This window comes from Corythoichthys intestinalis, chromosome 16 (genome assembly GCF_030265065.1).
Source record: "Corythoichthys intestinalis isolate RoL2023-P3 chromosome 16, ASM3026506v1, whole genome shotgun sequence".
NCBI classification, from domain to species: Eukaryota; Metazoa; Chordata; class Actinopteri; order Syngnathiformes; family Syngnathidae; genus Corythoichthys; species Corythoichthys intestinalis.
Window position 1 is genome coordinate 31,024,031 of NC_080410.1, and position 27,916 is coordinate 31,051,946.

General features: G+C 42.0%; 1 protein-coding gene across 1 annotated transcript; it reads left to right on the forward strand.

Annotated features, from left to right (window-relative positions):
• The first annotated feature begins 678 nt into the window (after positions 1-678).
• srrm2 (serine/arginine repetitive matrix 2) lies at positions 679-27,821 on the forward strand. The gene is made up of 13 exons (XM_057860928.1): positions 679-901; positions 1,608-1,862; positions 4,184-4,282; positions 5,034-5,222; positions 10,281-10,364; positions 11,479-11,541; positions 11,614-11,643; positions 11,717-11,824; positions 11,952-12,075; positions 17,679-19,207; positions 25,767-27,200; positions 27,274-27,333; positions 27,426-27,821. The coding sequence occupies exons 2-13, from the start codon at positions 1,615-1,617 to the stop codon at positions 27,553-27,555; spliced, it is 4,098 nt and encodes a 1,365-aa protein (XP_057716911.1). The 5' UTR covers positions 679-901; positions 1,608-1,614; the 3' UTR covers positions 27,556-27,821.
• Positions 27,822-27,916: the final 95 nt, after the last annotated feature.

Genomic DNA, 27,916 nt, shown 5'->3' on the forward strand with positions numbered 1-27,916 from the left:
AAAAAAAATTTTTAAAGGGTAAATATATGAAAAAGAACATCTCGACCCCTCTTTGATGTCTGCGATTTCTGCATCGCGACCCTTGTTATATTACCATGTTTCACCCATAAAATCCCCCCCAAATCCAGCTGTGGCCGTTCACAGCTGTGTCTTGACACTCAGTGATACGTGGTACATGGAGTTTTTGGATCGAAACAAGGTAAGTATACGATAATATCTCGTTAAAGTCATGGCGTCTTTAATTCTGCTCTCACGTGCGCTCACCTCCAGATAGGGTTTCGCTGTTGAAAAAAAAATTTTTTTTTTGAAAATGCCCTCCCGTTAAAAAAAAAAAAAATCTTCCCCCAGAAAATTGAGATTTTAAGCTTTCCAAAGATATATCACACATGCATATAGGACAATTTTGAAATTTGGTCAAATTGGGAGTCTCGGACCGGAACTTCACCGCCTCATGCATATTCACAAAATTGATTTAGATTCACGACAGCCCCACAGTGGACATTTAAATAGTAAATAAATAATTATAATACAATAGAAGTGTTCATATGTGCATTTATGTTTATGGCAGTCTAATTAATATTACCGTTGCTAAGCGGTAGTTTCAAATCCGAACCAGAGAAGATTGACGAATATCCATTGGACCATGAACGCATCTTCTATTTTCCCCTTGCAAAGTGCAAACTACTCCAGCGCGTCTTTGTGACGTAGATGTCACGTGGTTTAGCTTCGTCCCTCTTTCGTTCGAGATTGGACTTGCTAATTGAGCTAACGAATTTCACTTCTTCGGTCGTTTTTTTAACCCAGAGAAGCAGGAATAGCCCTATCTACAGATAAAGACAAGACGAAGATATTTCCCTCTTACTAGCGGCGAGATTTCTCTCCGCTCCGGGAGAAAAGTGTGGTACGTAGCAGGCGCGTTAGCTCAGCTGCTAGCCGCTAAAATAGGCCTGTTCTGTTGTTCGAGTCCGTGGTGACACTCTCCAAATGACGCATTGTCTCCTCTTTTTTTCGTCCCAATAATATTTTCCAAACATTTTGTTAATGAACACGCATTCTCCTGTTATTCTCAGTCATTTTTCCAAGGAATATTTGATATCGTTGAATGGCCTTTTCGTGCACGTGCCGAAAGCGCCTTCTCGTAATACTCATTTGAATCAAAAATTGATTTTTTTAAAATTAGATTTTACTCTGTCGGGTTATGGACGTGTCTCACACATACGTGAATGTAAAAAATAGACGAGTGATCAATTTGAAAAACTCGTCTTACCACTTGCTTACACTCACGCTTCTGAAAATGGCAAAGCTTTATGAAATACCTCTGCAGATTTTTTCAGTGTATATTGATTCGCATCACGATTTGTGGGTTCCTGATCATATTTTTTTAGATAGCTATAATCAGAAACGAATCAGTGGTTGAAAATAATTTCACAGATTTTTTTGTAATTTACACTTATAGTCACTAGGCCACGCCCCTTTAAGGCACACACGCTTAATATAAATCTCTAATGTGTTTTGTAATTGCGCTTGGTTAAACCAGTAGATTTCCTCATGTTTTACTTTCCCATCCAATCCAAAACTGAAATAAGCAAAAGTTTTTCCTTCCTCAGAGCCGCCATGTACAATGGCATCGGCCTGACCACTCCTCGGGGAAGCGGTACCAATGGCTACGTGCAGCGTAACCTGTCCACGCTGCGAGCCAAGCGGCCGCGTGACGACCGCGGCGGCGAGCGTGATGAGAAGGACCGCGAGCGGTTGGAGAGTCAACTCAACCGCCAACCTAATGCCGACATCCTGGAGCACCAGAGGAAACGGCAGCTGGAGGTCGAGTGTGCCAAGTTTCAGGACATGATGGAGGAGCAGGGGTGAGAGATAGTGACGCCCTACTGGGTTAACTCACTGACAGTCGGTGATAAATGCAGTCAATATGTTAGCGGTTTAATTTACGCTCATGCAAAACTAGCGCTAGGGTTGCAATGATAATTTGTCAATTAATCGATTGAGATAAGTTTTACGAGAGGTGTAATGATACAAGGACGTGAACCGATTCATCGATTGGTTAAGCAACGATCCAATCAAACTGATAGAAAACATTGAGCAATGTTGTCCTCTCTATGATAGGCCATTTTGTTCAAAAGAATGCATTTCATTCAAATGTAAACAAAACGGTTATAAATCTGTACATATATTAAATCGATGGAAGGCTCTTTAATCATATAGCAGACGTAATATTGGAAAATATCCTACCATTATTCAAAGAATTGTTTGTTCTTTAATGTCTTGAAAACGTTTACCTAAATTGTCCAATTCCTCTTCTTTGACGCTCCTAACTGTAAATATGAATATAATTTGAAAGCAGGTGACTCACTTACATTATATTCTAAGTCCCAATTTTTCCAAAGTAAAAACAAAACCTTATCGAGACATCCCTGATTTACAGTGGTTTGAAAAAGTACCTGAACCTTTTGGAATTTGTCACATTTCTGCATAAAATCACAATCAAATGAGATCTGATCTTTGTCAAAATCGCACAGATAAAATAACAGTGTCTGCTTTAACTAAAACCACCCAAACATTTATAGGTATTCATATTTAATGAGGATAGCATGCAAACAATGACAAAAGGGGGGGGGAATAAGTAAGTGAACCCTCTGCCTAAGGAGACTTAAAGAGCAATTGAAACCCATTTTTACTAAACAATTTAAGTCAGGTGTGTGCCCAATCACTGATGAGTGGTTTAAAGCTGCCCTGTCCACTATAAAACACACACAGAATTGTCTTGATGAGAAGCATTGTCTGATATGCATCATGTCTCAGTCAAAAGAGCTGTCTGAACACCTGCGATAAAGGGTTATTGATTTGTATAAAGCTGGGAAAGGATACAAAACCCTTTCTAAAAGGCTGGATGTTCATCAATCGACAGTCAGAGAAGTTGTCTACAAATGGAGAGAGTTTGGCACTGTTGCTTCTCTCCCAAGGAGTGGCCGTCCACCAAAGATGACGTCAAGAGTTCAGCGCAGAATACTCGGGTAAAAAAACCTCTAGAGTGCCTGCTAAAAACTTACCGAAATCACTGGCACAGTCCAATATCTCTTTGCACACATCAACTATATGTAAACTATGGCCAAAAATGGTGTTCGTGGGAGGACTCCACAGAGGAAGCCACTGCTTTCTAAAAAAAACATTGTTGCTCATTTAATGTTCGCAAAAAGGCAATTGGACACTCCACAGAAGTTTTGGCAAAAAATGTTTTGTGGACTAATAAAACCAAAGTTGAATTGTTTGGGAGTAACACACAACATCATGTGTGGAAGAAAAATGGAAAAGCTCAACAAGATCAACACTTCATTCCCACCGGGAAGCATGGGTGCGGGAGCATCATGATTTGGGGCTGTGTTGCTACCTCAGGGCCTGGACAACTTGCAGTAATTAATGAAAGAATGAATTCAAAAATTTATCAGGATGTTTTGCAGGAAAACCTGAGGCCGTCTGTCAGCCAGTTGAAGCAAAAAAAGGATGGATGCTGCAACAAGACAATGATCCAAAACACAGTAAATCAACTTCAGACTGGTTTCAGAAGAAGAAAATACACGTTCTGGAGTGCCCAAGTCAAAGTCCAAACTTGAACCCCGTTGAGATGCTGTGGCATGACCTAAAGACAGCGGATTCATGCCAGACAGAGCTACAGCAGCTTTGTAGAGATGAATGGGCACAGATTAGTCCTGATCGGTGTGCCAGACTGATCTGCAGCTACAGGAAGCATCTGGTTGAAGTTATTTCTGCCAAAGGGGGGGGGGGGGGGGGGCACAAAATATTAAATGTGATGGTTCACTTATTTATTATCCCCCTTCTGTCATTGTTTGCATAGTATCCTCATAAAAATATGAAAACCTATAAATGTTTAGATGGTTTTAGTGAAAGCAGTTTTTCTCATCTGTGTGATTTTGACAAAGATAAGATCACATTTGATGGGGATTTTATGCAGAAATGTGAGAAATTCCCAAAGGTTCAGATACCTTTTCATACCACTGTATAAACGAATATACGCATATATTTTTTTTTTTTACTTTTACAAGTGGCGAAAGCAGAATGGTGTCATTCACACTTTGGAAATTCCCAATTCCTACAGAAGTTGTCTTGTAGCATATGTGCTTGGTTGAACACCTCTCTCCTTTGGTTGCTTTAGATACTCCGTAGAGGAGATCACAGAGAAGGTGAACAGCTTTCGAATGATGCTGCAGGAAAAGCATCAGCCGCCTCCTCCCGCTGCTGGTGACAAAGCCAGGTAAGCAAATGTTACTAACCGGGTTTATGCGGGTCATTAAAAAGCATTACAAGTCATGAAATGGATTTTGTCAAAATTCAGTTCTTAAAAAGCATTAAACTAAATGTTCGAGGTATTAAAATTATGTAAACCTGAATGTTAAAAAACTTGCCAGGTGCCAATGTCAAAAAAAAAAAGTTAGCATTTTATAGCCTTTAAGCTAGCAGACAAGTTAGCTAATTGTTCTTATGTTTTACTTCGAGCCTAATTTGTTATTTTTTCATACCGTTTGAGGCTAAGCACAGGTATTTCAATTTATTTTTAAATGCATATATTGCTCTTTTGAAATGAAAGTGCAATTCTGCATAGTTTGAAAAAACACTTTATTTTGTATTCACATTTAATGTTCTTTTGAAAGTGCAATCTCAGCAAGACTTTGTTTTACATCTCCTAAAATTTATTCTGCAAGGTATTAAATGTTCCTAATCCGATTACTCGATTATTCAAATTAATTAACTGATGGATTCAGCTGCAGCCCTAGTAGAAACCCAGACTAAGCTTTCCATACATTCGTCCTTCTCAGTCAAAATGAATTGTACGTCTTTCGCTGTCATTGGTGGGCAATGAGTTCAATTTAACATGTGATCAGATAGTATATTATCTGTAATGAGTTCAATTTAACATGTGGACAGATATTATTCTATCTATTCTGCACGGTAATTGGAGTTCCTTTTCTCAGTCATTTTTCACGAACATTTGCGTGTCTGCACAGCGTCACAGAAACTCACGCCCTGGCGGCAGCCAACCAGCAGAAGAACGACCGCCTCCGAGCCGCCTTCGGAATCTCCAGCGACTACGTGGACGGCTCGTCCTTCCATGCCGACCGCAAAGAGAAGGAGAAGGAGAAGCGCGAGCAGGAGCGTCTGGAGAGGGAAAAGCAGCAGCAGCAGCAGAAATACACGTGAGGACAAAATCTTCATCATGTTCATGACAGGAGCAGGGTTTCCCCTAGGATTTTTTGAAGATGTGGTGGTGGGCTGCATCGGAGCCGGACAGCCTCACCATGTCATGCCATGTCAAAATTGCGCATAGCATAACAAATGAGATTTTTTTTTCACATTTTCCCAAAAAGAACCATAACAAAGACCTATTTGAAATATTACATTAGCCAGGCTAATGTCGTAGCTCTCAGCTACGGTTCATGTACGTAAAATGCATAGCTGATTACAGCTACTTTACCCTACGTTATAATCCGACTTTTTTTCTCGTAGCAATATTATAATTTACTAGAGCTGAAACAAATACTCGACTAACTCGAGTTAAAAAACTCATCCGAGTAATTTTATTCACCTCGAGGAATCGTTTAATTTTGCCAGCTTTAAGCATCACGTTTTGCCCGGAGTACTTTTAATGCGGGACAACGCGCTGACGTCACGTGCTTAGAGGAAGAAGCATTAAAAAAATAAATACCTTACTGCAGCCGAGAGCCACTACAAACTACGCCGACATTGCTAAAAACTACGCCCGCATGATGCTACGGTGGTAGCAGGTAGCGTCTCATACATATTATATGTAAGTAGAACTAAATGTGAAATGACAGACAGGGCGGCGTTAATAAACAGCCGCCATCTTAAAGCAGTAGACTACATAGCGCTAATAAATAAGATTAAAGTTACTGTCACTCGCTCATGTAACGTTAGCCCTGCAGAGGGCTAGTTTTCTATTAATTATGACCACTGTCGATGCGTGACTAACGTGTCTTGCATACAGGCTTTATTTAATCTGTGAAAACATAGCGATGTGGAGTGATGAGGGTGTAAAATAAAACATGATAAAGCTAACTGTCAATTTTAGCTCAGTAGTCATTTGGTGGATAAAACACCAAGTAGCACTGGTCCCTAATATGCTCCAATACAGCAGGTATCATACATACATTTATTTTGAACATTGCAAAAACTCAAAATCCTATCAGGACTTAGAGTTTAGACTAACTTAAAACTTAACTAGAACTTAAAAATAGCTTGACACAAATAGAAATTCTATCGAAGCACATGGGAAAAACACCTCACTTTTAAGTGATGTGTGTTATCAAGTGTAATTTTTAGGTAGGTAAGATATATATATATATAAATTTTATAATATCTAGAAGTTATTTAAGTAAAAGCAGTGAATTAGTCCTTTTATTCTAGTCACATCTGAGATGTAATTTTTGGCTGTTTTCAACAATATACATCGAAAATAAAGACATTGATTGACTGAAAATGGTTCGATATTAGATGAAATGTCTTGTTTTCTCATGTACAGTGGGGAGAACAAGTATTTGATATAGTATCAAATACTTGTTCTCCCCACTGTATATTTATAATTGCTCTTTACCTAAAAAAATGCTTTATCGATGACTCGATTAATCGATAGAATTTTCAATCGATTCTTAAAATATTCGATAGCTGCAGCCCTACAACTTACATCTCGTAGTCCTTCTTTTTCCTCTTATTTGGCCCTAATACATACTACATTACCACAACAATAATAGCCCTTCTGTTAACTAATCAATGGAGTCGGTTTGCATAGGGACATTAGGGACATAACCAGGGGTGCACATAATTTTTTTGCCCAGGTTCTCAGAGGAGGACCTGGAGATGTGACTTGGTCCTCATTGAGCTTGAGAGCCGACCCGCCTGATGCGATAAATTTATGACAAGCTTTACTTAGAGCCAATTAACTTTAATTAATTATATTAACAATTAATGCTTGATTAACATCAACTGGCACAACAAAATTGCCATTACTTTGAAGTGAAATGTAATGAAATAAGAAGCACCAATTCAAAATAAAGGGCACTATGCGGCTCCCACATTAACTCCAAGCCTTTTTAAAAGTGGGATATCCTCCTCATAAGACCTCATTGAACGTGCATGTTTAGCTTTGTAAAATGCGAGCAAAAACACGTTTGTCAGTGCATGTCGCTGTTCATTAGCTTTATTCCGCCACTTGTCCATAGGGCGAGTGGGGTCCTGTTTGACATCGATAGTTTGCTTAATTGCCACATGCTGTTTTTTTTCGTGCTTTTCAAAGTTTGGATGGCTGAAATTCTTTGACCCTACATAAAATGCGCTGCTCTTATTGGCGACATTGGGATTCTCACAGCACATTTTGTACCGCATTTCCGTGCGAGCATCATTTGCTTCTAGCCATGGTACCTCCTGTAGCCACTTTTCAGCAAAAGTCCTTTTTTTCGGTAGCTCCGGTGACGTCTCTGTCGTCCGTCTGTCTTTTGACGGGGGTGGGGGAACACGGAAGTAATTTAGTGATGGCCAAATGAAGCCTCATGAAGCAATGAAGCTTTGCAGCCAATTGGTTTGCACATGTAGCAAAGCTTCACGGTGCTTCATTTACCCTATGGCGCCATCAAGTGGTCTAGAAGCCCAAGAGGTCAACATTGTTAAGAATTTAATGGCTATTTGCTTAAGACAAAGATATGAATGTGCTTGTGTTAGTAATTTAGTATGTGAACAAAATACAACAAGTGCTAAGGGTAATTTGTTATTCATTTTTATTTAGAAATAATAGCTTTCCCACAGTGGCTGGCTTTAAACAGTTTCTTTTTTTTGGAAAATATTTCACCAGCTTTAGAAAATATTCTTTCACAAGGCACAGATGAAGCTGGGGTGCAGAGAAATGTGAGTGCCAGTTTATATAAATTTGGGTAGGTATTCTTTTGTGCCTCCCAGTACACTAATGGATTGTTCATTCTGTTGATGTTTGGTTCAGATAGGTACACACACACACTCACATTTATATTAAAGTAGTTTTTCTCCCTTACCTTATTGAAAGCAATCAAATCAAAATGTTCCCATACAGGGGAGGATCGCTCTTTTCGCGCAGGTTCCATCGCAAGCAAAGGACAAGGCTCGAAAAAAGATTGCACTGGTTGCACTGTTGCGCACAGATGTAACAAGTACAGGAGCCCGAAATCCACAAAATGTGAGATAACAGGCGATCGCCATTGCGTTTTGCAACCAATTTATACCGTAGTCTGTCCTGTTTTTGCAATGTGCACCAAACGTTGGATCACTTCCAAAGCACTCACGAGATTCAGCCGGCCGCCGGCGAGGCTTCCCACGTCGTCATTTCCGGGTTTTGCCGAAATGAAGCGCGCCTCGCTACAAGCTTCGTGGAAACCCCCCTCCCATTACTCGACACAAGCTTTGGAACCTCGGCTCATTTCGTCCCATCACTAAAGTAATTACTCAGTGTGGCCTGCCTCTTCAAAATTTTGAGAAGTTATTTTCTCGTGTCCGCCGCAAATACAGTGGTCAGCCATCGGTACGCAAAAGCGCATGGAAGCCGTTGAGGGCCAGCGCATTTGTCTACGTCCAGTACGCATGCGCGCATGCGGACCACTTATGTGCACCCCTGGACATAACACTAGGAACTTTTCAGGATGCTCAAATTGTCCCCACCAACTTTTAAGCAAGCTTATTTGCATTATATTATGAGTTCTGTTAGAGGTTATTTAGATTGTCTTCACATATTTTGTAAGGATAGAATTGACCCTACCATTATTAAGTGAATTACTTTCATTATGTTCAGACTTGCGCTGACACCATATTTTTCCTTAAACGCACGTTTGATTGGCTGATGACTAGATAAATCCCCTTGTTTTCATTGTAAATCTACCAGAAATAAGTGAAATTATCTGCCAGTGCTTCAAGTAAATTTTACTCAGATTTATTGAAATAAGATTATTTTCAGCTTGCTGTTTTCTTAACACATTTATTTTAAGCAGAAAGTGAGTATATTTAATCCTTAAAAAAAAAAATCGTCAGAAATGTTCCTATTTCAAGAATTGATATTGTTCAAAACATTATTTGAAAGCATTTTTTTTCTTGATTTTGCTGAAAAATTGCCAACATTTGGATGTATAGGCCTAATAAGAACAAAAGGTAATAATTACCTAAAGTAAATTGATTAATCTGACCCATTAATCTGTTAACTAGTCTTTAACACTCAAAACAAGATGGAGAAAATTATTTGACTAGATTAAAAAAATATATATATCAGATTAAGACATTATAAATTTGCAGTGTGAAAGTTAGTACAAGTAAATACAAATTTATTTTTGCATTGATCATTTAGCCTGTCAATTAATTAGGTTCAAAGAAATGTAGCCCTGACCCCGTTCACCAAATCTGTTTGGTCTTATTATGTCCCATCCCCAGTAAAAAGTGTACATGCAGGTTATGCTGTTATATCGTCCCTTTCAATATTGAGACCCAATTTACGCCCTTGTAATGGACCCATTTCAAGGAGTAGGGGGAAATTACAATTGTCGTGTAAAGAGTTTTACTAGTTTCGGTGAGAAGGTGAATAGTCATTTTGTTGTTGTTTGTGAACTACATTTCCACGCATACGCACATCGACGTACCATTTAGCTTAGCAAGGAGAGGTATGAGAGCCATTTTTCTAGTGTCCCAGAGTTCTCGAAACTTGGGGGAAAAATAGCTAATTTATCAAGGTTTCGTCCGCCGTGATTGCATATATCCGTCAGTTTCGTCCAAGACTGCCGCTCACTTTTGCTGAAAAGTCAGATCCTAAATACTGTAATGCCCTGGATGGGGGGAAAGAGAGGAGTCTGTATTGGCTTACTCACTTTATTGTGGCAACAATAAAAAAGAAAGACAATAACAAAATAACAGCATGCTGCTGCAACGTGCGACCACTATCTCTCGCTAGCTCGACCGTTCTCCTTCTCGCTTCCTTCTATGCCACTGGTCATCTCTTCAGGGGGCCGCGCGTAGTTACGGACATTGCTATACACAATAAATAGGTTGCCACTGAGCCCTTCACACTAGGCAGCTGCTAGTTTGAAACGGCCTTAAACAACAACAACAAAAACATCTTTTTTGTAAGGCGTGGCGGCTTTTATTTTGGTGTGGGGGTGCACCACAATGTTTTGAATGTAGGGGAAACCCTGAGGAGGATCCTTCCAGTGACTTACAAAGGTGCTCTCACGCAGGTTGGTGGAGGACTCTGACGAGTCGGAGTCCCCGCCAAAAAAACGGAGTCGCAAAAAGAAAAAGAAGAACAAGAAGAGAGCCAGGTGAGGCGAAATCAAACCCAATCATGTTTGAAGTGACATATTTATCAAGCGTTTGTAAAAATGGTTTGCAATTCCTTAACAGTGCTGAATTGTAACAACTACAAATCTGTTTTTATTGAGCGTGTGAATGACGGGGGAATTTATGTTGCATTTTTCAGCAGAATTTTATATTATATCAGAAACTAATAACAATCATTGTAGTAAAAATAAAATGGAGAACAACAGGATAAATAGGCATCTGATAACAACTATAGTCTTAACAACACAGACTGTAATTTTTGGGCTATAAAGGCTCTATTTTTCCCAAAAATTGAATGCGCTTTATGTATTATTTCTGACTGTGCCTTATTTTTTTTTTTCAAACCTATATTGTTGGAGCCTTCCGACTCGGAATCAAATGGCAAATATTGCAGTTTACAGAGTTACTTATAGTAGAACAGAGAACTTTTATTTATTGACAAAAGAATTTATAATTTCAGTTTAGTATTAGCTTAAAGTAGTTTAGTAGTAATTAATCTAAACCTAATCATTTAAAAACAAATGAAATAATAAAACCATACCTAATCTGAGCAGAATTCCACCTAAACAGCTGACCTTTGCCCTTTTCTCATCAAATCACATACTCTGCAAATTTGAGTTAAATATGCAAATCCTTTGTCAAGTAATTGTGAAATTCCTTTTCTGACATCTTTCACTTTTGACATCATCCTAAATTTAGTCCTCTTCTGTTTCATATTACAAATTTATCCTTCAGTTGACAGATGAAAATGAATACAAAACCTCTGCCTCCCATAGGTTTCATTGCCTGGCAGAAGTAATAACAATGTTGAAAGATAAAGAAAAAATGTATGTATGTACGAAAATAATCTCGTTCGTTGATAGTGCGCTTTATAGTCTGCAAAATGCAGTAGCTTGTTCAGCAACTACCAAAGTCTTTAACTTCAGTTTCAATTCTGAACAATTCTACCAACTCTGGAAGTAGGAGGCACACCATGAGTGGTCTAAACTTAATGTGACCGTGGCGTACAAACAACACTAGTTCCAAATCCGTTTACAAGTACAAGAATGGTTGATATGAGTATTTCCAATACGTTGTTGTTGTTGTATCTTGCAGCTCGCAGAGTCCCTCACCGGCTCCTCGCCGAGAGAAAAAATCCAAAAAGAAGAAGAAGAAACAGTATGTAAATTGAAATCCGTGTGTCCCATTTCCACTTTCCTGCGCTTCACTTTCCCATTCTAATGTCTTCAGGGAGTCTTCAGCGGAAGACGATGACAACAGGTGAGACTCTGATAAGGATAACTGTATGAATGCCTTTCTTCTATTGTTGAGTAAACGTGTTCTGTTCTTAAAGTTCCTCGGACGAGAAGCAGAAGGCTTCAAAGAAGAAAAAGAAAGCAGTCAGTAAAAGTCCCACAAAGGCGGCACCGCAGCGAAGCGTCTCGTCCAGTTCGTCTCGCAGGTGTGACACTTAGCCAGCATCCATATGACTGAAAAAGCTGGCATGGCTGTAGAATTGTTGTATAGTTAGTAATTTCTTCAATATATTGCGTAACCGTAATCTGAATCTCTCTTCTGGATGTTAACAGTCGCTCGCCGGTGCGGTCACGTCAGCGCAAGACACAGGACGAGAACAACGGACGCAGGCCTCGATCTCCAGAAAGGAGACGAGAGCGCGACGAGCCAAGTCCACGGCGGCGGGGAGGTGATCAGGTATAGAGGAACCACAGTTTTTTACGATTTTTACACTGACTACACAGTAACTTTGGCATATTGCTACTTACAACACTCAAAAAATAAGAAAAACATAACCAACGTTCCTATTGTTCTTAAAGGGATCGACGATCGAAAGACTTGTAGTTCTTAAAAGAAACACATTATTATGAGTTCAAATAATTTGATAATAAAACCATTCTTGATGTTTTTATACAGTTTGTAAAATTAGTTAAACTAGTTGGTCTTCATTGTTGTTGACGTCGCAGGGCGGTGACGTCACATGGTTACGTTGCCGGGCTTCCAGAGTATGACTAGCGACAAAAGCATGTCATCTGTTCAACCCTTTCAATTTGAACACGAGAGGAACATTAATGAGCATGAAAGCACTGGCGATATTTCACAAAACGAACTGCAAAAAGCAAAATGAACAGGAAAGACGGATGAGACGAGAGTATGACGAAATCAGTGTTCTGCCAAAATGTGCTACACCGGCGAAACGTCTACGAGAGGCGAATTTGACTACCGTGCGCTTTCAGCTTGTTTTGTTTAGATCAGGGGTCCCCAACCTTTTTTGCACCACGGACCGGTGTGATTTTGGTCTTTTTTTTTCCCCAGACCGGTGTTCTGTCGAATTTTGCACCCTTATAAAATTTTGCTCCCAAAGCTTTTGTGTTGGTGAAAAAAGCCCTCTTTTATATTCGTTTGGACTCTCAATGTTTTTCCAACGGTGCTAAAAAACTTCAAAACATCATAAACAGACGTGCAACAGGAAAATGACGTAAATTAATGCTTAACAACACGGATTACAGACGGAACATACTAAAGATGGCTTAAGAAAATATTTAAACATAGTTATACCAAAAAAGGGTGGTTTAAATACGCTACGTGACTAATGTGGTTAACAGATCAACAATCTGCTTTAAAGCTACCGCAAGAAAACACAATACTTAAAAGTATGAGAGGGAAACACATGCAAAAAGTATTTTGAGGCAATGAAAAGCTAATAAAAGCGTCAATGAAAACACAAATACAGTGGTACCTCTACATACGATCACTTCGACACACGATCTTTTCGACATCCGACGTAAAATTTGAGCCGCCATTTGTTTCTACATCCGACGAGTTGCTCGAAATACGACGACATGACAGCACTGCAAACGAACGCACGGTGGATTTTCTTGTGTGAGAAATCAACACAGTTTTCAAAAAAAGTTGATACAGTTGGAGAAACAAGGAAAAAAGTGATGCTTACCTTTGAAATGAAGATGCAAGTTATAGAAAAATATGAGCTTGGGGTGCGCGTCCCTGAACTGGCTCAACAATACAGCTCCATGGTCCTCTTCCGACCACCGTTCGCCACTATTTATAAGTTAAGGTGACAATTATTATTGTGGTAACATTGCCAAGGAAATCGCCAGCTTCGTCACGTTTTTATCATTTATTTAAGAACTTATCCAACACAAAACGCCCATTGTCTTAAGCAGTTGACGGCTCTCAAGAAAACGAAAGTATTATCTCTACCGCACAGACCTATCTCACTGAGACGTCAGCTTCGCGGTGCGTTCAGGGACAGTAAAAAGTGTCCGCCATATTAGAATCCGATTCGTTACATTATTTACAGGAATAATTATTAATTATTCTTATTATTATTATATTATTCTGAATTATTTATTTATAACTTATTTGTTTTTCTATGTTTAATTGCCATTTGTAACAGTGCCAGCAGTATTTATTAAGAATTTAGTGTATGTTTTTAGGCTTTGGAACGAATTAATGGAATTATAATGTATTCCTATGGGAAAATCCTGCTCGACATACGACCATTTCGACTTACAAACAAGGTCCTGGAACGAATTAAATTCGTATGTAGAGGTACCACTGTAGTAAGTACTCGCCGCTTTTAATCGATGTGCGCATGTGTTGGACATCTCGTCGTCGAGGAAGGAATTGCAGAAAACCGGTAGTGTTCATCTAGTGAAATTGACAAACTACCTCATCACCCCGAGCGTCCATTGCGTGCATAAGACATGGCGCCCTCCGTAGATCAAAATATGTACTAAATATTATAGATTTTTGGCAATATTGTATGTGTTTCTAATAACATACTTCAGTAAAAGAGAACAATTGTGGCTTATTAGAGCCTACAAGTCTTTAAGTCTGAGGTTCCCTTTAACAGTTTTAATGTTATGTTAGTCTGTAAATTAACTCATTGGCTGCCATTGAAGATAATAGACGTCCCATACATTTTGACTGGCAGCGATCGTCTGATCAAATTGGATTGGATGTTTGTTTAGGCTGAGCAATATTGGAAAAAAACAGACATTGCGACTTTTTGTGGGTTTGCAATATATTGCGATATTAATACAAGAAGAATTTTTACCAAATAACTTGAATAGCTCAGTTTGGGAAGACTTGGTTTGACTCACCATGACCATATTGTATTCATATAATACCATTTAATCCAGGCTAAGAGGGTTCATCTGTGAATGATGAAGATTGCCGTATATAAAAGGGATCCAGAAGGTCATGTCTCTGCACAAAATAGATTATTTAAGACTGTAATTCACACTTCAACATTTAAACAAAAAAATTAAAAAGCAGGTGCTCCACACAGCCCAGTATACACTGAGACACAATTTGATAGTTTATTTCACATACGTTAACTGCACAATGAATGTTAAAAAAAAAAAAAAAAAAACATTTGTAATGGGACGATTGCGCAAGTTCACTGTCAATGGCAGTGAAAATTGATCACCCATTGCCAGGCTAAATCTTCACTAGAACGGATATGTTTTTTTGTCTTGGCTCGGACAATGTTTTATACCTGTCCACACTACGTCTAAGGTGCGTTCCAAAACTCCACGCTCCTGCAGGGGACGCCTGCATTTAAGCAGACTACGCCTGCGCAAATAAGGGCAGCCTAGTGTGTGTCGTCGTGCACGCCGGTCGCCTTTGAACTGGAAGCTTATCATTTTTCGGCGTTGTTAGAGGTCTTCTCTGGACATTTGATCGCTTACGAGAAGCCATGTTTGTTGGAGGTTAACATGTCTTTTGATGGCCAAAATTAAAAAACACTGCTTGGAAGGCTTTGAGGTCGCAACTGTTACCATCCTAATGGGATAAGTCCGATTTCCCACCTTCCCCGAATGCAGCACGAGTGGCCGAAGCACTCTTAAAAAAATAGTCCCGCAGTATTAAAATGAATAACGGCAGTTTAGTGTGACATTGTTTTGGCCATATGGGTATTTTGAGCAACGATGTGCATTTTCAATTTATTGGACTATTTTAGATCTATTAGTATCGTTTTCTTATTGGCATGGTAGGAAAGGGCCATTGACTCGCGCTAGCTTAGCCACTCCGGAGCCCTGAAATTGATAAATAACTAACAAACTGCATAGAATTTGTTGAAATCAACTCCATTTACTAATTTAACCCTTGCTAACTCGAAGATTAAGCATATTGTCAAAAATTCTGAACTTACGCTTTAAGGTAACAGTCCAGCCAGACCCAACGCTGCCACCAGAGGGCAGTGTATTCTCCACCATTTAACAAAATTCAATACTTTTGGACTTTTTGGATCGTTATTTTTTAGATTTAGGGGTATTCAAATGGTTAATTCCGACTTGCGCTGAAATTGTTTGCATTGCCAGCGTAGGAACAGAACTCGGGGACCACCTGTAACAATATTTACATCTTTATAACTACATTGCTAAAACAAGCTAAGAAGAAAAAATGTCGAGCAACAGCATAATGGTAAAGAAAAACACAACCAAGATAGCTCGATTCATCACGTCGGGTTATTTTTTTGAGGTGAAAAAAAATACTGGAATTCTACATAGTTTCCTACATTGATTTCAGCATGCCAGGTTTTGATCTCTGAGCTAATAGAAAGGCACTGTTTAAGTGATTATCTCCATCTAATAGGGGTGTAACTGTACACAAAAATCTCGGTTCGGTACGTACCTCGGTTTTGAGGTCACGGTTCGGTTCATTTTCGGTACAGTAAGAAAACAAAATGCAAAATATAAATGTGCTAGTTGTTTATTACACACCTTTGTGCTTTCAACAATAGGAACATTAGCCTATACAAAGCTAGAATTCTGCTCAAAAAGTAAATGGTAAATGGTGTTATATAGCGCTTTTCCACCTTTCAAGTAGCGGGTATTTAAAGATATTCCAACAACAATTTGCCTTTCAGACCCCGCGTATTGGTCAGCTTTCTTTCTGAAAGAAAGAAGAAAAAAGTCCGTGCTAAGGAGAAAAGCAATCCCAATGACAAAGATTTTAACATGTATTTTACAAATGAAATGAATAAATGAAATATTTATTGTCATCCTCATCATCTGTGTCATTGGCAATCATTGACAATTACAAATGTGATATGATTTGCCCGAAGGAAGGAACCGAAGAATGAAATGCCTCAGTGAATCTTTTTTTTTTTCTTATGAACGGTTTTCAAAAGCTTTATTGGTGGATTTCCTCAAGTTAAAGCGCCGCACAGAAATTAATAAATGTAATTGTGTAAGCAGGATCTGTGTATTATTATTATTTAATTACAGGTGTTTTAGCTCATTTCAATTTATTTTATTTAAATGACCTATTATATATTTTATGTGTTTATATTTTACAAATGTGATGTATTATTCATTTAAATTGTATATTTTATGTTGTATAACTAGTTCCTATGTGAAAATTAGTTCCTACTTGTTTTGTTGTGGTCGGAGGGTTTTGTATTGAACACAGGGCCGTGTTGGTTATTATTATAGCATAGAAGACAGCAGTAAATCAACAAAGACAAGTCAACTGTGCCCCAATCTACCACTCAAGAGATCTGATGGACTCAAAAAGTGGGTTACGATTGCATATTAGTTTGAAAATTGACTGGATCCACCGTATTTTTCCACGAGTGACTTCCGGTCTGCCCGATCCTAGCTACCGGTTGTTGTATTGACGCAGGAAGGTCGCATCTCGCGTTCAAATAATAAACTCTGCCGTTCTTTTCGCGTGCGTCGTGTTGAGCCGCTTCTGGGACACGTCTAACACGTGGCCGCACTGCGACTGGTGTGCATTGGCTGATTGACTTTAACGCCCGCGTTTCACTGCGTTCTCGCGGCGGCCACGTTGTCGCGCCGTTGACGTTTCTGGGTTATACTGTCCTACCGTGTTGGTCCTCATTAAAGTAGAGAAGACGGAGTAAATGTAATCTACACAAAGAAACTGTAACCCGATCGACTCACAGCCTCGAAAAGTAAGGGTTACACTACGTCAGGAACTCGTTCGGTACGTCTCCGTTCCGAACCGAGCACCACGTACCGAAACGGTTCAATACAAATACATGTACTGTTACACCCTTACCATTTAATGTTAAAGCTGAGAAGGGCAACAGAGTGTAGTGTGAATGTAAGCTTCTTGTGCGGCCCTATTCAATGATATTTTCATAATTTGCTGCAGTCCAATAAAAACTGGGCCGTGTGCCATAGCTTGGACACTCCTGTTGTAGGTTATTGTGGTTGAATAGGACTGAAAAGTAAGACCCATAAGACGAATAAACTACCTCTGCAAATGTCGACTGACTTCCTGTTCTCCCCATCTTCTCTTAGAAGGAGAAAGCGAAGACAACAGCCTCCCTTTCCAGGAGGAGACGAGACTCTTCGTCCCCGTCCCCACCTCCGCAGATGGACCGGAGGAAGGAGTCTGAGCGGAACAAAGAGAGAGCGAGCGAGAGGCGGCGTTCGAGCAGCAAAGAGAAAGAACGGGGGAGGAGGGAAAAGGAGAAAGAGAACCGGAGGAGGTCCACGAGCAAAGAAATGGACAAACGCGGGGTTCCAAAATCAAGAAGTCCAAAAAGTGGAAAAGAAAAAGAAAGGACGAGACGTTCGTGGAGTAGGGAAAAGCAGGAAAAAGCAAAGAAGTGTCCTCCCCAGAGGATGAGACACGACTCCTCTTCTCCTTCACCTCCACGAGCGGACGTCAGAACCGGTCGCAACAAAGAGGAAGAGAGAAACGCCGGGAAGCGGGACGTCAGGACCAGACATGATTCCTCCTCGCCTTCGCCTCCCAAAGCAGGCGCCGGCATAGGTCGCAGCAGAGAGGAAGAGAGAAACGCCGGGAAGAGGGGCGCCAGGACCAGATCGGACTCCAGCTCACCGTCCCCTCCCAAAACGAACGTGAAGAGCGGTCGCAGCGGAGGAGACCGACGAGCGGAGGAGCGGAACGTCGGGAAACGGGACGCGAGAACCAGACACGACTCCTTTTCGCCTTCGCCTCCCGCGACGGACGCTGGGACGGGTCGAAGCAGAAGAGCGCCACGAGAGGACGAAAGGACAGCTGCGAAGCGAGACACGAGGCCCGAACGGGATTCCTCCTCACCTTCACCAGCTAAAGCGGACGTCAGGAGCAGTCGCGGCAGGGGAGAAGAGAAGATCGTTGAGAAACGGAACGCCAGTACCCGGCACGACTCTTCGTCCCCGTCACCCGAGAGGAGAAACGGAAGAGATGCACCGCAGAAATTTGCCGTAAAGAAAGTCGACTCATCTTCTCGGCCACCTCTCCATTCTCGTTCGCCACCCTGCGACCAACGCCGAGAAAAGAGCCGAGGAGATGTCGGCGGAAAGTCCGACGAGGCCACGGGACTTCAACAAAAACCTGATCGCGGGAGGAGAAGTCCTCCAAAGAAGCAGGCGCAAGAACCAAAACCGCGCAGCAGCGACTCCTCTTCCAGTTCCTCCTCCTCGTCCTCCTCGTCTTCGTCGTCGTCCTCATCCTCCTCTTCAGAAGACGAAGACCAACCCGATGCCAGCGAAAAGAAAAAGTCCTCTTCCGTCGGGGCGGCCGTTCAAAGGTACGTTACCGCCAACGGACGCGTGGAGATCTCGCAAGAACCCGTCAAACGAACGGAAGACTACGACAAGCGGCCGCCGGACAGAAAGAACCAGGAGAAGCAGACAGGGAGGTCCCGCTCCCCCCTGGTCCACAGAGCCACCCCACCCAGGCAATACCAGGACCCCCTGCCCTCCTCCGGTAGAACCGGTCCCCCTACGGCCCGCTTTAGGGAACGAGAGCGGGAACGGACCTCCAGGCGCAGCAGGTCCGGTACGAGGAGCCCCAGAAGGTGCAGCCCTCTGCTCAGGTAGGAAGTTAACTCATTGGCTGACATTGATTTAAAGGGAAAGACAACAGCTTGCTTTGACTATACCAGGGGTCGGCAACCCAAATTGTTGAAAGAGCCAAAATTGGAGCACAAAAACAAAAATGGTTGGCGCCGCAAAAAATTGAAAGCCTTATATAAGCCTTATAATGAAGGCAACACATGCCAACACATGCAATATGTACCTATATTAGCTACATCAGCCTACTATCAAAATGACTATATTGGCTACAAATGCAGCCTTCATGATTTTCCGCACTATAGACCCTACTCACTAGAGCTGGGAATCTTTGGGCACCTAACGATTCGATTACGATTACGATTCAGAGGCTCCGATTCGATTATAAAACGATTATTGATGCACCCCCCTCATTTTATTTATTTATTTATTTTTTTTAATAAAATAAAGTTTTGTACATTAGTTCCAAAATTGTTCAAAAATACTCTCAGGCTAAACCAAACTACTATTTCAGTATCAAGTTAACATATAGCAGTAAACAAATATACAAAAATAACATTAAATAAAAAAACTCCAGTCCCCATTCTGTATCAGCAGCTTTAAACTACATTCAATTAATTTAATGTTGTGAATCAACCTTTAAAGTTGTTAAAATTGCTCCCGTTATTCCATAATTTCCCTTTAGTCTACTTTTGACATGTGAACGTTTTAAAACTATTTTAAAGATAGATTCAAGTCAATATTTTACCGATTTAGGAGTATTTTAGATAAAAAGTTAATTAGGTTTGCTTGGAAGGTTCGCTACAACAGCATTGCAGGGAAGTTTACTGCTTTAAGATGGCGGCCGTTTACTAACGCCCGCATCTAGCTTTTTGCAGATGTGCTGCTACCGTTACCGAGTCTATAATCCATCTAGTCCTATATAAATGATATCTACCGCAACATTATGTAGCTTAGCTGTACTTGTAGCAGCTTTTCGGCAGCAGTCAGGTATGTTGTTGTGTTTTTTTATCTCGTGGCATGAGTTGAGCTAGAGCCGTGAGTTGAGCGTTGGCATTACCCGAGGGGCCGGTTAATGAGAAGCATAATGTTTAACTACTCCCGCTCCGTTCCGTCCCGAAGTCCGCGCGGCGCGCTGAGTGTGTTGTACTTCCGCTTTACTTGGCATATTTCAATAATCGGAATTTGGATGTTTGTGAATCGTTCTCGAATCTTCCACGGCCGAATCGCGAATAATCTAAGAATCGGAAATTTTGCACACCTCTACTACTCACCTACGTCACAAAATGACGTGTCGCTGTATCCGGCCGCCATATTGTCCGTATTTTTTAGACTTATTCTCATTGGTTTCAATTAGTCGTGCAAGTTATAGAGCAATTCATGGAAGCCCCGGTGTTATCTGACGCTGTAAACTCATTGGATGCGTTGCATAAATGGCGTTATGTGGAAAAGCTTCAGTTTATCCATTCGCCAGATCCATATTTGATGCCTAAATCGATGTTTTTCGACCCGATGTCTTCGCCGTCTTTGCCTGACATCTGCTAGCTACCCTGATATTTACAACTATCTTGTCCACACAAAATCAGCCTATTCTCACGAAAGTTTGAAAAACTTGAAGAGCTCGGAGGCTTATAAATACTTCGTTGCTGGTTGGGTGAAACAGGTCCTCGTCCATGAAAATTCGGCAGGAATCTATCTTGTGCTCGGGAAAGTGAGTTACGAAATTTTCAATTCAAAATCTTTTGTTCTTGCTAACATCCACTGTCAAGTCTAATGTATTTCATGTCATTTGTCAATGGAGCTAGGGCTTTTAATGTTTATATGGTTTAGCGATAGCACTCTCACTACATACATATACAATATGTAATAAATATGAAGTGCGATGGCACTACTCCAGATTGTCCCTAGTTGAATTTATTTTTTGGCTTTTGACCTCAATAGTGAAATTGTAAATTAATTGTATGACAACTGTCTCATTATCCCCTTATAATTATATATTTTCAGGTAGTTCATTCACAACGTCTGAGTGTATGTTGTCGGCGATTAGCCTAGCAATGATCTTAATTGTGGTTGTCAGCCCAAAACCCTCTAAATATATATTAAATGCATCTTACCAGATATAAAATGACTACTACATAATCTGTGGTAGTCGTTTGGAGCCCAGTTTTCTCGTCGAATTGCAGCAGTCAATCTCGCTCTCCTCTCCGGGTCTCTCAGGAATTTACGAAGCGCTAATGCATTAACATGACGAGTATACGGACAACATGGCGCGGGGGCGTGGCTGTGACGTCACGTGAGTAGGGTCTATAAGGCGCACCTGAAAGCCTTCAATTTTCTCAAAAGCCGACAGTGCGCCTTATAATGCGATGTGCCTTTTACTAGTCCTTCTCAAAAAATTAGCATATTGTGATAAAGTTCATTATTTTCTGTAATGTTCTGATAAACATTAGACTTTGATATATTTTAGATTCATTACACACAACTGAAGTAGTTCAAGCCTTTTATTGGATTAATATTGATGATTATGGCAAAAAAGTCAAGAAAAAACAAAAATCCCTATCTCAAAATGTAGCATATTTCATCCGACCAACACAAAAAAGTGTTTTTGATACAAAAAAGTCAACCTTGAATTAATTAATCAGCTAAGCACTCAATACTTGGTCGGGAATCCTTTTGCAGAAACTTCTGCTTCAATGCGGCGTGGCATGGAGGCAATCACCCTGTGGCACTACTAAGGTGTTATGGAGGCCTAGGATGCTTCGATAGCGGCCTTAAACTCTTCCACAGTGCTGGGTCTGGTGTCTCTCAACTTCCTCTTCACAATATCCCACAGATTCTCTATGGGATTCAGGTCAGGAGAGTTGGCAGGCCAATTGAGCACAGTAATGCCATGGTCGGTAAACAATTTACCCACCAATTTTTTCAACAATGTACATCGAAAATAAAGACATTGATTGACTGAAAATGGTTCAAAATTAGATGAAACGTCTTGTTTTCTCATCTATATTTATAATTGCTCTTTACCTAAAAAAAAAATGTTTTATCCGATTACTCGATTAATCGATAGAATTTTCAGTCCATTATTCGATTACTAAAATATTCGATAGCTGCGGCCCTAGATTGGACGTCTACCAGTGCTGAACCCATTCTAATTCACAGTAGAAGCTTGTTTTTCTGTTTATTAGTTATTTGTTGAATATCCTAGAATGATTTCCTGACCAATGTATCGATAATCGTTGTATCGTTAGATCATCGTTATCGTGAGCTTTGTATCGCCTATCGTATCGTGAGGATCTCAGTCCTATTTCCCTCCCCCATCTTTTTCCATTTTAAAACAATTTTGAAAAAGCCCCAGAGAGCCACCAGGGCAGCGCTAAAAAGCCGTCTAGACTGCGGGCTGCTGACCTCAGACTATGCTAATGTTTTGGATGGAATAACAATGTAGTGGTAAAAGCGGATTTGAATGGCAAATTAGTTTTCTACGTGTAATATTACAGTAGCATGAGCAGAAAGCACCAGCACTAAACTAAGCAGTCTAGTCTAAGTCTGGAACTAGCACGTGTACAGGCTCGTGTAATGATGGGTATAAATCAGGGGTACCCAACGACCGGGCCTCGGACCGGTCCGAGGCGCATATGGTACCGGGCCGCGCAGAAATAATAAATAATTTATTAACGACTGCATTCTGGCCAATTGACTTTGGCCTGTGCCGCTTAACACACCAATATCCCTGTCTACTCTAGATATACAACTACAGGATAGGAGGTCGTCATTGAAATGCATTGATTGGGCTGTTAGCACTAAATCTCGTTTTGTATATCTATGCGCGCTTGGACTCGATAATAACGTATGACGTAGTTCGTCGCCAATCACATTTCTTCCCGGAAATAATTAGCCCCCACACTAGAATGACTGAATAACAGACATCTTCGGATAGACTTTTTACGTGGAAAAGGGAACCTGACGAGCCAGAAGATGTGCATACAACCTCGAAGAAAACAAAATTTATGCTACTTCCCAATCACTAAAGACCCACGAACCGCGAAGGAGTGAATTCGTGACCCGTATGTGAATAAACCGAGAGATTCGAGCATGTCTGTGCAACAGGAATATCAGCTTGTAGAGATCGCAAATCACGGCGACCTTAAACGTACATTTGAGACAACAACTCTACCGAAGTTCTGGATTAAATTCATTTCGGAATATCCTGACATCGCTAGGAGCGCGCTGAAAACTGTGCTACAATTTCCAACATCTTGTATTTGTGATGCAAGCTTCTCTCACTGTCCCATCTCGGGACAATCTCGTCTCAACGAAACAAACTCAGGCCTCCCACTGATTCAGCGGGTGAGTTGTATTTTTTCCCTGCACTTAACACGACGGGGCTAAAAACAAATGCTATTTTATATTTGCTGTATTTTTCTGCCGCACATTGCCGGTGTTCTGACAAAGTTGGCATGCGCCTAACGTTAAAAAGGACCGCGAATGCAGCGATTCCAAAGTACACACTACAAACTTTCTTTAACCCTTTAACACCGAACGTGTCGGCAGCGACGCGTTTACGCATATCGTCTTTGAAGCTTCGTCACGCTGTAATTACATCACCCACGTGCTGCTGGTTGGTCTCGTTTGAAAGTGCGGAAGTTGATGTCCACACCAGTTTTTATTTGAAGTCAATCGGCCAAGAAAAACGGGAGATAATGTCATTTGAATTTTATAGTTTTATTGCACTCATAAATATACATTAAAACGCTGCATGGACCATGTATCCATCTCCATATTGTCATCATTTCTTGTCCTTTTTCAAAAGCGAAGGCTGCTGCACAAAATACTAATCCCAAGAGTCTTCGTGATGTCAGGAAGGACGAACCGAATGTGATCATTTTTAATAAATTTCCGAGCGAGGCGCCAACTATTGAAAGGGAGGCATGCGAAGCAAGCAGCGGCCGGTGTCGTGCCGAAAAATGCACAACACCGGTTGGTTTGAGCGAGCGACTTTGAAACGTGCAGAATGAATCTAAAACTACATTTAGCACAAGCTAATGCATTATTTCATTAACTCAAGGAAGAAGATGAGTCGTATTTGTTGTTGTTTTCCTCTGATGAATCGGCGTCTTGGCGAGTAGAAGTGACAGTAGAGCGCAAACGGCGAAAGAGTAGGCTGTGTGACGTTGTGTGTGACGCAGCTCCGTGACCTGTTCAAGAAGAAGCTTTATTGAGTGCGCAAAAAAAAAAAAAAAAAAAAAAAAAAATTTATTGGGTCGCATGCCTGAAAAATCCAAGAAATTGAACTACTTGTCAAATATTTTTTAAAATACTTTTTTTCAATGTTATTTTTTTTTCTTCTTCACTATAATCTTCAATTTTTATGTAGATGTGTGTGCGAGAAGCTTGATTGCATGTACATATATACTTTTGATACGGTGATGGGTACAACACCTAACTTCACAAAGAGATATCTTCCAAACCCTTTTTGTGTTAGATGATATATACACATTTTTTTCTCACTATTTTGCATACTATATAGCCTGTTTTGGCCATAGTATGTGTAAAGGCCAAAAACACCTATGACCATACCTGCTGTTTGTGTTGAATTGTCAAACATAAAACTATTCAATCTTATTTTTTTCTATTGAATGTTTATCCTAACAAGTTGAATAAATATTATCAAGCTTCAAAACGGTTGGTCGAGCATGTTTGGTTGTCAATGGGACGTCAACTTTACAAATTTTGAAAAAAGATTTTGGGATTTTTTTGTCTTTTTGGGTCCAAAATGTGGATTATAATTGGTCAGTGAAGAAAACAACAGTTTAGACATGAAGTTCAAGGTGTCCCGAAAAAAGGGACCCAATTTGGCCATTGTAAACAATTTTTTCTTTGAAATATAAAGGCAACATCAAATGCATGCAAATTCGGCCAAAATAGGCTTAGGTGTTTTAAAGGAAGAAATATTAACTTAGGTTTGCCATGTTAGGTGCACACAACTGCACGTAGCCCTCTCACTTAACGACTTCGCCGTGTTGTTAAACATTAATTTACGCCATTTCCATGTTGCACATGTATGTTTATGATGTAAATAGTTTTTTAGCACCATTGGATAACATTGAGAGTCCAATTGAATACAAAAGAGGGCTTTTTTCACCGCCACAAAAGCTTTGGGAGCAAAATTTTATCAGGGTGCAAAATTTGACAGGACACCGGTCCGTGAAAAAAAAAAAGACCCAAATCACACCGGTCTGTGGTGCAGATAAGGTTGGGGACCCCTGGTATAAATGATGTCACGAGGAATCTAGGGTACTTGTATTTGATTGGCTAAAACTGTACCGTAATTAAATTGCAGCCAGCAATAAGGGCGGCCACTTTCTGAAAATACTGGTTTTATTTAAGTTTTTTTCCTCTATTGCACTCAGAAAAATGTAATTGTGTTATTTCAATTGACTAAAGTAGATACTTTAGACTTATGAGAGTTTTCTTTCCCTTTAAGATTTTTGAAAGCTGTACCTTGCAGCCTTACATACAGTGATATCATTCTTTGAGGCATGAGAAAACCATCCTTTTCTTTCCTCCTTTGTCACCTCACAGAGGACGTAACAGTCGCTCGCCTGTCAGGAGGCGGAACAGTCTCTCGCCACCGTTGAGGCGGCGAACCAGTCGCTCGCCAGTGAGGAGGCGGACCAGTCGCTCGCCAGTGAGGAGGCGGACCAGTCGCTCGCCGGTCAGGGGGCGGACCAGTCGCTCGCCGGTCAGGGGGCGGACCAGTCGCTCGCCGGTCAGGGGGCGGACCAGTCGCTCGCCGGTCAGGGGGCGGACCAGTCGCTCGCCGGTCAGGGGGCGAACGAGTCGCTCGCCAGTAGGGGGGCGGACGAGTCGCTCGCCGGTCAGGGGGCGGATCAGTCGCTCGCCGGTCAGGGGGCGGACCAGTCGCTCGCCGGTCAGGGGGCGGACCAGTCGCTCGCCGGTCAGGGGGCGGACCAGTCGCTCGCCGGTCAGGGGGCGGACGAGTCGCTCGCCGGTGAGGAGGCGGACCAGTCGCTCGCCGGTGAGGAGGCGGACCAGTCGCTCGCCGGTCGGGAGGCGGACCAGTCGCTCGCCGGTCGGGAGGCGGACCAGTCGCTCGCCGGTCGGGAGGCGGACCAGTCGCTCGCCGGTCGGGAGGCGGACCAGTCGCTCGCCGGTCGGGAGGCGGACCAGTCGCTCGCCGGTCGGGAGGCGGACCAGTCGCTCGCCGGTCGGGAGGCGGACCAGTCGCTCGCCGGTGAGGAGGCGGACCAGTCGCTCGCCCGTCGGGAGGCGGACCAGTCGCTCGCCCGTCGGGAGGCGGACCAGTCGCTCGCCTTTGAGGAGGCGGACCAGTCGCTCGCCATTGAGGAGGCGGACCAGTCGCTCGCCATTGAGGAGGCGAAACAGTCGCTCGCCAGCAAGGAAGCAACCCGCACACTCATCGTTGCCTCCAAAAGGCAGGGTGCTGACCAGTCACTCGCCTTCGACAGCAGCGAGCAAGCGTAGCGCTAACTCGCCAAAGGCTTCCCCGGAAGCTGTCAGGAAGCAAGACGGCAAGGGCAGGCAGGCGCAACGGGTGGCCGGCCAGCCCGTTAGATCCTCGTCTTCCTCCTCATCTTCATCCGACTCTGACTCCTCGTCGTCATCCTCGTCGTCTTCGCCATCACCAAACGGAAAAGACAGCCAGCCTCCGGCGAGACAGAAGACAAACCAGCAGGAAGACCAGAAGCGACAGTATAGGATTTCCCAAAGCGGCTCCGACTCGTCGACTCGCCCTGAACGGCAATTGGACCGCGGCGACTCTTTACGAGCCGTCCAAGTGAAGTTATCGCCGTCTGCGGCGCGACAGGTCACGGTGGCCAATTGCAGCGTCAACGGGAAAGAAGCGAACAAGAAAGGAAGCCGAAGCAGCAGCTCATCTTCATCTTCTTCCTCCTCCTCCTCCTCCTCTTCTTCATCATCTTCCTCATCCTCCTCTTCAGACAGCTCCGACTCGGAGGCGCAACCAGTAAAAGGGTATGCAGGCAAACTGGAAGTGTGTGACATCACTTGACGCGGAGGATTGATTGACGGATTTTCTTTTTTACAGGAAAGCTCAAGTTCAGCATCCCCGATCCCCATCTTCCTCTGACGCCGACAAAGACAAGAGGTGAGAAGTTAAAACATGCTATTTGTAAAGTATTGGTTGGCGGGATATCCGAATGAGCAAGTTGAAGTTGGGCCTTTTTGCTTCCTCGCCAGTGGTCGCCGTCCTCGAAGGCTGCCGGCCGATTCCCTGCGAGATTCTCGCTCTCTCAGCTATTCTCCTCCCCGACACATGAGAGAGGCGCCGACCTCGCCTGAAAAGAGGTCACGAGGTCGGCCTCGCTGACACCTCCACCCATCCGTCTGGTCCACTATGAAATCGGACAAGCTCCTCGTTCGGTACAGGAAATGAAGACACGGGTGCTGACAACACTTCCTGTTGTTGTGAAATCCCACCGCAGTTTGGATGCGTCGTGTCACTCGTCATGTGACTCGTCATGTGACTTGGTGTGTTCTCGTCATTGGTTCACTTGACTTCCTGTGTGTCACACCATGTGACTGTTTGGCTACGTTCCTAAAGACAAGATTAAATAAAGTTATCTGTACATTTTATGGACCCGCACTTGATCTCCTTGCTTTCATATTTGGTTTGTACACTGCAAAAACCTTAAAAACTAGTTAAATTCCCTTGTTTTCAGTGTAATTCT